Source organism: Antedon mediterranea, chromosome 1 (assembly GCF_964355755.1).
Source record: "Antedon mediterranea chromosome 1, ecAntMedi1.1, whole genome shotgun sequence".
Lineage (NCBI taxonomy): Eukaryota > Metazoa > Echinodermata > Crinoidea > Comatulida > Antedonidae > Antedon > Antedon mediterranea.
In genome coordinates, this window is record NC_092670.1 from 38,183,760 (window position 1) to 38,196,056 (window position 12,297).

The 12,297-nt window shown below is 36.8% G+C and overlaps 2 protein-coding genes across 2 annotated transcripts; one reads left to right on the forward strand and one right to left on the reverse strand.

Moving 5' to 3' along the window:
* The first annotated feature begins 162 nt into the window (after positions 1-162).
* Positions 163-8,727, forward strand: LOC140063494 (E3 ubiquitin-protein ligase TRIM45-like). Its single transcript, XM_072109840.1, has 4 exons — positions 163-405; positions 3,563-3,813; positions 5,209-5,766; positions 6,238-8,727. Exons 2-4 carry the CDS (start codon positions 3,607-3,609, stop codon positions 7,444-7,446), a joined length of 1,974 nt encoding a protein of 657 aa, XP_071965941.1. The 5' UTR covers positions 163-405; positions 3,563-3,606; the 3' UTR covers positions 7,447-8,727.
* A 738-nt stretch (positions 8,728-9,465) lies between these two features.
* On the reverse strand, positions 9,466-11,551 carry LOC140044847 (alpha-2A adrenergic receptor-like). Its single transcript, XM_072089533.1, has one exon. The coding sequence runs from the start codon at positions 11,179-11,181 to the stop codon at positions 9,466-9,468; it is 1,716 nt and encodes a 571-aa protein (XP_071945634.1). The 5' UTR covers positions 11,182-11,551.
* Between the last annotated feature and the right edge of the window lie 746 nt (positions 11,552-12,297).

Genomic DNA, 12,297 nt, shown 5'->3' on the forward strand with positions numbered 1-12,297 from the left:
GGTGTATGGTTTATGGTTTATCAATATGAACTTTAGATCGAAACTTCCCGGCCCTTTCAACCTGTGTGACGTCATGTGACGCGAATTATTCACATCGCAATCTATTTCCGTTTTATGTCAGAACAGTCAACCAGAACAGTAATCACATTGACAGCAGGACTAACGAACGTTCCTCCCGTGGAACCAGTGCATTCATTGCGGTAACGATTACGTTTGTTGAGATCTATTTACATACCCGCTAGCCAACTGCTCATGCAATAACACATCATTCATAACTTTGAGTTGAGTCACCGGGCGTACGGTTACCGCAACCACCCGGGCGTCGTGGCAGTAGTAGTTAGTTGGTAACGGAGGACTGTAGGCCTACATTAGAACTACCGAAAAGTGTACCACCTCAACAAAACGGTAAGTTTTTTTTTCAATCTTACTTTCTAATAAAAAAATTTACAATTTATGATTAAGAATTAATTATCTATATGAAATAATTAAAACAAACAAACTAGGTCTGGCTTAACTTTGATTTAATTTTAAAGTTCACCGAGATGGCAGCTATCATCAATATCAGTTCAATAACATATCATGGTTCAATTGTATCGGATAGATTTACCTCAAGGTCAACAAATTGAAAAGTAATGCATTACTTAGACACAAAAGGGCTTAACAGCTACTACTGGAATTGTGTTAATAACAATTAAACGAATTAGGTAGGCCCACGTCCTGTATAAAATTAAGAAAAACAAACATGCCACTAACTAAGTTACTAACAATTGAATACAGTAGCTGGCCTACATACTATTTTCAGATCCAAAAGTCACGTCTTGTTGTGGTAAATTTCCTTATTTTTCATTCATTCAATTCACATTTATTTATAGTCATATCGTTTATAATTACCTTATTTCAGGTACACGCGAGTCCTCGCGCATTCATCATGGTCCACCTCTCCCTAAATTAATAAATATCGACATTGTACTGTATTTTAAGTAGACCTAAAATGACAAAACACGTTCCCTAAAACATAGGCCAATTTTCAATAAATTTCATGGTTTACCATGTCTGTGTTTCAAGTAATAACTTCATAGTGTATTCCCACGAAACGAGGCGATTAATATTACCTCACACCTTATCTGAGCCACTCCTGCTATATACTTAGAAATTTAACATGCGTAATTTATCAAGAATTAGGTTTATACAAAAACTTAATGATTGTGAAATTATAGCTTTGGTTAATTTTTACTAAAGTAGGCTACTGCTACTACTACCATTCAACTACCGGTCAATAAACACTCCCGTGTTTTATGTGGTGGAACATGATAATTAATACGGCCGCCGTAGGGATAATCATTAATTTTCCATGGTGGTTTTACACACAAAACGCAACACAATATTTGAGCAATAAAAGCGACTGTGTATTGATTGAAAGTTGATACGAACGTGTTAGAGCATTGTCGTCACATATTGGTAAAGATTTCTTGTAATAAACTTCCCCAAATTGATTAATTGAATTTTTTTTTATGTGTTCAAACATGGTTCAAAATTGAAGAACGTGTCACTCCAAATTAGGTTCCACTGCCAAATTAGGTACCGAACTTAATTTGGCGTCTAAGGCGCGGTACAAACGCAACTACTAGCCTACAGTAGGCCTATATTATCTAAGTATTATAACAGTAGGCCTACATCGTGGAAACACATACCACTGCGATGTGTCAAAAGAAAGTCCTACTGTGAGATGTTAAGTGTATAAATGTACAATTGTCACGTGCTTGTGATGTAACACAGCTTGAGGTCTACTTTTATTCAGTATGGTAAAACGATCTATGAAACAAAAGCAGTATTATTACTAATAATGTAGAATCATGTATTACTTTCTTTTCTGGTGGTAAGTACGTACACAACGGAACTAAAACGTCAAATTAGTTTATATCTTTCTACTACTATTCAACAGGTAAACTTTACCTTACATTTTATAACTAAGCTAGTTTCTATTTTTTTTTTCTGTTTTGTTGGGATTTCACCGAATTATTTCTTCAGGGAGTTTGCTTCTTTGGTTAATTCATGGAACATACAATATTTGTCTTTACTCCATGAATAGATCACCACATTTTACCAGTAAAAATGATAGCATAACATTATATACAGTCATTTCAACTCCTAAATACCGTAAACTATTTTTAATGAACAGCATAGAAAAAATCGTAATTCAAAAAACCAAAATCCATGTCCTGTTTGACTGTATGTCTCAAGTGTCACGTCTAAACCTACTAGCATACAGTAGCTGTCGATCATCCTATTGATAAGGCCTCTCCATGGATTAAAGCAAGGTTTGTCAATGGAAAGTATACGTAATCGTCGGAAGAGGGGTTCCTGTATTGCAAAATCTAATTATTGTAGTTTTTAATCGAGGCCTATATGTTAGAACATATGTAAATAACAAATATTTAAACTGCTACATGGGATATGGCATGTAAACAACGAATGAAGATATGGAAAATATCTTCTGAAGAAATGTGCGAACACTGCCAAAACGAAATTGAGACAGACAAGCACATGCTTTTGAAATTTAAAAGTATCCAAAAAGTATGGACAAAATTCAACAACATGATTCTAAAATGCTATACACTTGAAGAAACCGTACATGATTGGCTAGACATTGTTATTGGAACAAAAAGTGAAAATGTCAATGAATTATTATCATTGTTTACTTTTGTATTTATAAAACAAATTTTATTAAATCATTAGAAAAGCATTCAAAAATTAGATCAAAGGTCGTCTGGAACTTGTTCCGATTGAGCTAAAAAATCTTATACAGAATCAATATGCTTGTAACATAAACAAGGCAAAAAAGAAATGGGGTAACGTAAAAAGAAAATTATTAACTTGTATTTCTTAAAATTACTACAATGTGTAATATGAAGAATGAAATAAAAGTGGGTTGGCCCCACGAAAGAGAAGAAAAAAAACATATGTTAATTATGACACTGTGTATATACTAAGAAACATAAACATTCTTATATTATATCACGGACGAGATCATAGCATTATTTACACATTTCGGCTCAAATTGTTCCCTTTAGGCGTGTCCTCCATTGAATAAGCCCCTTGTCTCCCCTTTTGGTGTCCCCCAATAAGGCTGTAGTGTTATGGAATATTTCCCCTTGTTCTTTCACACAGAAAGGTGACCCTTTTGGTGTTCCCTGAGTAGGCGTGTCCCAAAGGTAACAGTACTAGAAAATGTTATATTTGAATTCTCCCCCAAATACGCGGGATACGCCCCACCCCTAATTTTAAAAAGGTGGATCACCCATCCATTATTAAACAACTCGGCAATGATTTCAATCCGATTGTGAGATGACGTAGGCCTACTCAAAATACTGTTATGAGGAAGTATAATTTAGGAATAATTTTAATACGCAAGAGTACACTACGACAATACAACGCTTTTAAAAAGAAATATTGTTTATTGCTGACGTTTCTGACTTGCCATATTTAAATCGAGCTTCCTTCTGTTAGACATCAGAACAGTGCGTAATTACTTCCTTTAACCGTTTCCCTTTCCCTCATATAGGATAACAACAGAGAAGAAGGGAATATATACGCCACATTGAAGCTATGACCACTGAAGCAATGAACTCTGAACGCGATTCGAGAAGTAAATGCCCGAACATACTTCAGAACTGCGATGATTGTGGAGAACAATTCGACACGAAAAACAGGCGGGCAAAGTACCTCCCGTGCCTACACACTTTCTGTGAACGCTGCTTAGTGAAAGAAACGAAGGGTAAAGACTTGTTTACCTGTTCAGAATGTACCATGCAGGTAAGTTTTATCCATCATAATATGATTATAATTAATTTCACGACAATAAGTTTACACATAAAAGTTTACGATGGGGGTATGAACTTTGTGGTTTAACTGTCAATAGCATATTAGTTAACAATAATTGTATGGAATAAGGCGGCGTCTGAGCGGAAACCTTCAGGCCCAATTTAGTACTAACTATTTTAAAGCATTCCTGTACAATCTAACTGAATAAACTGTCTATTGTTCGATAAATTATTTCAATTACATATGCTATACTGTAGCTTCATTTAAAAAAAAACGAATCATAAATATGTGGTTTTAGAATGTTAGTATACAAGCATATTATTTAATGAAAAATTATCCGGTATTCGAAATTGATACTGAAATCGTTCGGTGGTTGTTCAGTGTTATTTACAATTAGTTCGCGTACTTTGAAGGTTTTAGTTTCACACTGCAATTAATTCTTCTAAATTATTCACATACGATAAACATTTTATCCAAACGACAGAGAGGACGAATAAACATTTAAATTAGATACTAACAACAGCATGTCGGCTCTCAAGCGCGTCGACTATGATGTATATATGAGGATATGTAAGTTTAACGGTTAGTTGTAATGTACAGCATCATAAACAAAATTAAAATACAGAAGCGATTAGAGGTTGTTGATCACTGTCAGTACAGTTTTATCATCCATTAATCGCTCTAAAGCATCCGAACGAATACTATTTGAAAGCATTTATTTTCGCGGTTTAAATATTTGCGATTTAAATATTTGCGATTTCAAAACGTATAATACACTTATCCATTGCCTATTGGAAAGTCAGTCATTTTCATGCGCCCTCGGTTAATTTGAGCAAATTTGCGAGCATTAAAATGTGTTTACGGTATAATATCCGGGAAGATCAATCAAAACAATCATGATTGATCAATAGGCATAAGACCATTAAATAATGGTACAGTATATACAACTAGTATTAAACAGACAGTGACAAAGAGGCACAAAGTTGACGCGCACGAGGGCATAAATTATTGTTGTACCACTAATTACACGCGTGCGTGCGTGAATATGCACGATTTAAAACAAAAAGTACGTATCAATTTCTCACTCTCGGACGGCAATTCGATTCCCTATTAAAGCTTGGTTTCCACTAGGATGCAACGCAAGGACGCAAACGCCACCGTGTTGACCAATGGCAAGCAAAACAGTTCAAATAATCCATCGTATGTGATTGGTCAACTCACTTACGTTGCGTTACGTCCTTGTGTTGCGTCTCTAGTGGGAAACAGGCATAAGGAAACTATGGTTTTGCGTAGCGCATAAGGGTTTGGATCCTGTTTATTGTGGTAGTAATATCTTTCCACGTGACCCAACCCACACATCCTAACATTTTCCTTTGTGTATTGTAGGTTTACGTTCCTTCAAATGGAGTCAAAGGTTTCCAGGAAAACTATTTCATCATGAATCAACTTGAAAAATATAAAAAAGATCAAGGTGTCAAAAAGCGTCGGAAGCTTAGTTGCAGACGGTGTAACCGAAATGCTCCCGCCGAAGCATGGTGCGTAGAGTGCGGTACGTTTATATGTATGCGCTGCATACGTGCGCACAACGAACACCCTTTGGTCACTCACGAGGTTTGCCATTTATCCAGGCTCAACTCTTCGATGAGGAGAAAAGTTGCTCAGTCTAGGGAAAGATGCGTTAATCACATTAAAGAAGCCGTAGAATATTTCTGCCAGACGCCCGGATGTAACAAACCGATATGTAGGAAATGTCTACATAACGAGCACAGTGAGCATAACCACGACGTGACGTCACTGACTGACTTGGTCACCAGGTATAAAGAAGAACTTCAACGACTTTTACAAGCGGTGAAAGTGAAGGAAGATACGTTGCAGAAACAGTCAGAAAATATACAGTTAGAAATGAAAGAATTAGAAAATTCAATGAATGATACAGAAAAACAGGTACGCTACTTTACGGTATATTTGTGGCGATTTTAATGATTGAATTGGCTAAAACGGTTTAAGGAGAGTAGAATCCAAAACTCGACGTGGGGAAAGTGGAAGTTAAAACTAACGAATAACGAATCTCAGATAACTTTAAGCTCTGTCTACACACTATCAAACTTTATGTGATAAAAAGTGTGATGTATCCAGCTGATATGACATCGTGTCCATATAAGGGAACATCACATTTTGTGTCACATAAAGTTTGATAGTGTAGACAGAGCTTTAAGGACATACAATATTGATACTAAAAAAGACTGACACATAGTTGACGCGGGCGCACAAATACAATTTATAAATTTGAATACGAGAATGTGGAGATGTATCTTAATTACGGCTAACTTGTTTTGGTAAATAATTAAAGTTGTAAAAAGCTATTCGTGTTCTCTGCGCCACATTGCTCACAATTTGTTTATTCTTATTTTGTAGGTCAGAGATTATTTTGATGAATGTCGACAAACAATCAACCAGCAAGAACAAAATAGTTTATCTCAGTTGAACAAATTAAGGTCGGACTGGTCGACGTTAATGGGCAAACAGAGTGCTGATGTCACCAAAACGTTGTCTCGTATGTGCGCTGGCTCCACATTTACCGCTAACTCAATGGAGTATGGCAGTGACGTACAGATCGCTCGATCCCAACCACTAATGAAAGCTAGACTAGAGGAATTATCCTCAACCAATGTAACAATAGGTCCTCAAACAATGGGAACGTTACGTTTTAATAAACCGGTCATAATAGACGTGGTCGATGACGTCATACAAAGTGGAATTATTGTTGCGAGTTGTGTTCACCCACCTAAAACGGTAGTCTCAATTCCATCCGCTCTCGTACATACCGATTGCGTGGTGACTATTGAACCGCGAGATAAGTTTGGTAACAAATACAACGGGTTGACTAAAGATGATATTTCGACAACGTTATCATGTGAATTGTTTTCAAACGAAGCAATCGGACACAAGTTGAGGAGCGGTGCTAATGGATCGTTTGAAGTTCTCTACAACCCATCCTATATCGGAGAGCATAAACTAGGCGTGACGATTTTCGGTCACGAATTACAGAAGAAATTTTCCATTCGGGTTCATCCATTTATTTTACATCCGCAAGTAGGCTACAAGGGCGAACTGTCTTATATTATTATAGAGACGCCAAATTGTACTTGTGCCGGTACGCCTCACACAATTGAAATTGATGACATAACCACTGTGAAAATAAAAGCGCCCTCTGGTCAACACCTAAGTTTCAAACTTCGAGACAATCACGATAGCACATACAGCGCCACCTTTAGGCCAACTGAACACGGTGAGCATATCGCTGACGTTAGCGTCAAATGTAAAGCGACGTTCATCGCTGAACGAAAAGTTGCCAAGATCAATGTGGTAAACCGCCACGTAGAAAGTTTGTTACCGCCGTCAAAATACGCTGTACGCCGCAGTCCAATTCTCAGTTCACGGACAAACGGCCCTCGTGTGAATCTAAAAACAGGTCCTAAAATTAACCATAGGCCTAAGAACGATTTGATGCGAGACTCGAGTCCGTTCAACTCGCCAAAGAGCTCACCATCAGGGAGTCCTGTCTTGCCGCGTGTGCCCAATCAGAGAATTTCAATTGTAGCTTTTGAAGAAGATATATCGTAACATTACATAGAGAAATATTATGAAGAAATGTAAAGCGTGGTTCCCACTAGCGACGCAACGCAAGGACGCAACGCAACGCAAGTTAATTGACCAATCACAAGCGATGGCTTATCCGATTGTGATTGCTAACTGTCTATAACTTCGCTTGTCATTGGTTAAAACGCTTGCGTTGCGTTTACGTCCTTGCGTTACGTTCTAGTGGCAACCAAGCTTTAACGTGTGCTTACAAAACTGAAACTGTATGAATGTATAATTGTTCTGAGCATCGCCCCAAAATCATCTAATGATGATCCCACTAGAGACACAACGCAAGACGTAACGCAACGTAACAGTGATTTGACCAATCACAAGCGATGGATTATTCGAACAGTCGCTTGTCATTGGTCAGCTCGATTGCGTAGTGTCTACGTCCTTGCGTTGCGTCATAGTGGGAACCAAGCTTTAGGAGTGAGTTTATCGCCAAAAGTGGTATAGGCCTACCACAACTGTACTTCCGTAGAGGCAGTTTCATTTAATAACAGTACTATGTAAAGATTTAACTTATACTGACTTATGACAGTATTATTGTATTTTAGCTAGTCTGGGTTCCAGACGGAGTTTTGTCTTAATATTAGTTAAAAGATAAATATTTTGGCACATATGGCGTTTCATACGTATACTACTTGATTTTGGATTTTTCAAACAAAAATCGCGGTCGAAATAAAAACAAATAAATAAAAAAAAAAAGATAATACAGACTTGGGGCAAGTCTATATTTTAGCGTATAATATACACATTCCTATTTACTGTATTAGTTTTTTAAAATAATCGTTTAGTTTTTAGCACAAAAAAACATCAAAGGTACATTTTTTATTATTTTATTCATTATGACTATTATTTTATTGTTAAATTTATAAATTATTTATGTAGCTTAAACTTGATTAAAAAATGTTGGCCAAGTAATTTCTGTTTGTTTTGTTTGTTAATGTCTAATGGATTTTTAAATATATTTTACATTATGTACGTCAACACAAAGGTTAAGACGGTGACATCCTTTTTAGCTATACTGAGGTAATATAAAATAGGCCTACAAGCAACTAAAGTACATTGAACGGTGTGAAACTTAAATAAGACGATTTGCTTTACATGACATTCCTTTAAACTCGCATCTAAAAGTGGAAGCAAACGATTGTATACACTATTACTATTAAATTGGAACGAAAAAGAAGAATAAATAATTTCGTCAAACTTTAAACATGAATTTGTAGCTTGGTTCCCACTAGAACGAAACACAAGAACGAATCGCAACTAAACTGATTTAACCAATCAAAAGCGATGGATTATTCGAACCGTCGCTCATCATTGGTCAACTCGCTTGTGTGGTGTCTACACGTCCTTCTTGTGTGTTGCGTCTCCGAGAACGGAACGCAGTGACGCAAAGTGCTGCATAGCGTAATCACAAGTGGGAACCAACGACGCAAACATCGTAGATTTGACTTCACGCAGGCGGAGACTAACACAATTATCGGAAGGGCATTTTCTTACGTTGCGTAGGTTACGAATTGCGTTACGTTCTAGATGGAACCACAACTATTACAGGATTAATTGCGCAGTCCTAAAAGCCTTTAAAGCAAATTATAAATAGATTAGATTATATTAATCTAATTCCTAAATTACGAAATAAATAGGTTCACCACGAACACATTAACTGACCTACCCAAGTTTACGTAAACATTAAATTATACTCTTATCAGTCTATGTGCAATAGAACAGTAAAAACATTAACTTTCGCCTCGATAGCCAAACCCAAGCTAAACTAAATATTTTAACTGATTTTACACGTAACAAAATACCGCTTAAGGCCAATTTACACAGACGAGCGGTAACGGTAATATATATATAGAATCTATGTTATTCCTTATGACTATTTCACACACAATGGGCGGTTTCCCCCTCAGGATAGATACAGATTTTACGTGGGACAAGCTACGCGGTTTTCCGCTTACCGTTACCGCTCGTCTGTGTAACTTAAAGCAGCATTTAACAAATGCAAAATATGGGTAGAGGCTCTTTGGAAGAAGCTGGGCCTCTCGAATCATCCAACTTAGAGCAATCTTCTGCTATAGTTTCAGAAGCTGCAGTCGTCGTACGAGGCGACGGTAATTGCGAAGAAGATATTTCCTTGCCTGTTATATTTGGAGTTTCTTTGATTGACGAGATTGTACGTTTGCTTGAGTTTACCATTTGTGGTTGAAGAGGAATTTCCTTATTTTTTTCTTTACAACATCCACATTTTCTAAACATGTGTTTAATCGCTTTTCTAAAGTCTTCAGTTCTCAAAGAGTAAATGACAGGATTGACTCCACTATTCGCGTAGCCTAGAATCCCGAACCACACGCGTATAGATGGCGTTACACCACATTGGTTTGGACACAAACACTCCAGGAGCATAATGATCATAAACGGTAACCAGCAGACGACGAACGCCAGAACAACAATGGAGATCGTAACAGATGTTCTTTTTTCTCGAGTCATAGACGAACTATTCCTTCGTAGAAGGCGGGAAAGTCTATTAGCTGATAAACTTTTCTTTGGCGCCATCATTTTCCTTTTTCTTTCAATATCCGAATTCGTATTCTCCGCCTGAGAAGAAGGTTTAACCTCATTGATGCTGAGGCTTCGTTTGAGTTTACTACCTTTTCGACGTGATCCAGTACTACTTTTTGTACTCGATCCGCGATCACCCTTTTGCCGCGACTCATTATCCACTGTTGTCAAACCACCTGTATATGTTTCATTACAAAACGTCTGGTTACTTAAATTACTTGACTTTCTTTCAAACCTCTTTTCGGGCGAATCTTCCTTTTCGTTGCTAATCGACTTACGCGCGCTGTCAACCGGCGGACAACTATCATTGTTTTCAATTGAATATTTTGTCTTTGGTTGCCCCTCAATTGTAGGCTTACTTGGTCTGTGTTTTCCAATAGCCTCATCGAACATTTGTTGTCTTTGATCTCGCATACGAGAATGATTAACAGCAATTTTAAATATCTTGCTGTACAGAATGAGAATTACTACTATAGGTAAAAGCAGTCCAATATTTGCAAAACCTATGATGTACAAATCTGTGATGATTGTATCCCATGTGCACAGAAACAGTTCACCGGTGTCGCCCCAGTAGTACGCCTCCTCGTGCCAATACAGCGGCGTAGTCCCTACTAAAATGGCGCCAGACCACGCACACGCGATAATGGCGTTACTCCTTGATGATGTCATCAGTAGAGGATATTTCAGCGGATTTGTAATTGCCACGTAACGATCAAACGACAATGCCATCAGGTTAAATATCGACGCACAGCAGAGCGTTATCATAAGACAAAATGGCATAACACAAATCTGAACTGACCGGAAGAAGAAATCTGGAAAGTATTTCGACACAAGTCCGATCGGTATGACCAATCCAACAAGAAGGTCACTAATAGCAAGACTTAGAAGATAACGGTTTGTTTTCGTTCGACGCAATGACTGGTAACCAATAATTGAAACAATCACAAGAATGTTTCCAAAGACAATGAATATTTCCAGAACTGCTTCAATTCCAACGGCAATGTGTAAATCCACCCCTTCTAGTGTTCCAAGACCAACGCCCAGGTCGACAGGAATGGCAGGCTTCATTGGTATTACCGGGACCTCTCCCATTGATGTTGTGGTGTCGTTCATATCGTCCGAAGTCGCGTTAATTACCGTTGTAGCCATTGTTAATGTCGATCAATTCCTACGACCGTATCTCTAGAAAGACAGAGAGGGAAGTAAGCAACTAAAAAACAAACATAATAGACCTACTTGTCTGACAAAGTTTGTCTAATCTCGTGTTTAACAGAGTAAATATAGCCTCAATATGTGCCTTATCAATTCAAATTATCAATGTAACTCCCACTGATCGATTTTTATAAATAGCAGCAATGTTTCAATCTACGGGGTCCAAAATATCTCAAATTTACAATTTTTAAAAAACAGTAAAGGCCTAACTTCCAAAGTTTTAATGACAGACTATGGGAAATGTAAAAACAAAATGACAGGGAATTCGAAGTTATGAACATGAAAAAACAATGTTCAAATTTTCAAATGAAAAATATAAATCAACTATCAACTTAACTATTATTAGTTAAAATGTAATAATAAAGTGTGATGTCCAAGGTGATACGCACAAAGTGTATTTGTCGTTAAATGAAAATCATAAAAAAATTCGATGCAAATCTAACATTAGTTTGATTTTATTACAAATAATAACTTATATAAATAATGAGTCACTATTGAAACTGATGAACATGTCACGAGAAAAAGGATTACATAAGTTTTAACCGACGGAAAAACTAACTTAATGTTATAATCAAAAAAATGAATAACTTAAACAACAAAATGGAAAAAGTTTGAGGCCTACCTTTATCGAAGATATTATACAAAGCGTTCACCAATACTGTAGCAAATGAAATAAAAATGCGGACAGCAGCGGATAAAAGGAAATAGAGAACTGCGCGTAAAAGCTGTTTTATAGACTTGATAGATATATGAACTTTGTACCGTCATTACTTGCAAACTATTACAATAGTTGACACTAAATAAACCAAAAACACCTGAACAATGTAACACAACAATATTGTGAAATTGGTTTGTTGACGAATATGCTTGAGCATATTAGTCAATGTTGACCGGGAGATCTTAAAACTCCTTAACAGCTGTACTATAAATGTTTCCAAGTAAATGTATCTTTAAATTGACATACGTCATTTACAAGTACAAGTGTTTATTCGATGTTTAAATATTAGTGTAAATAATGAGTGTTACGCCAATTGCAGCTTGTCATACACATTA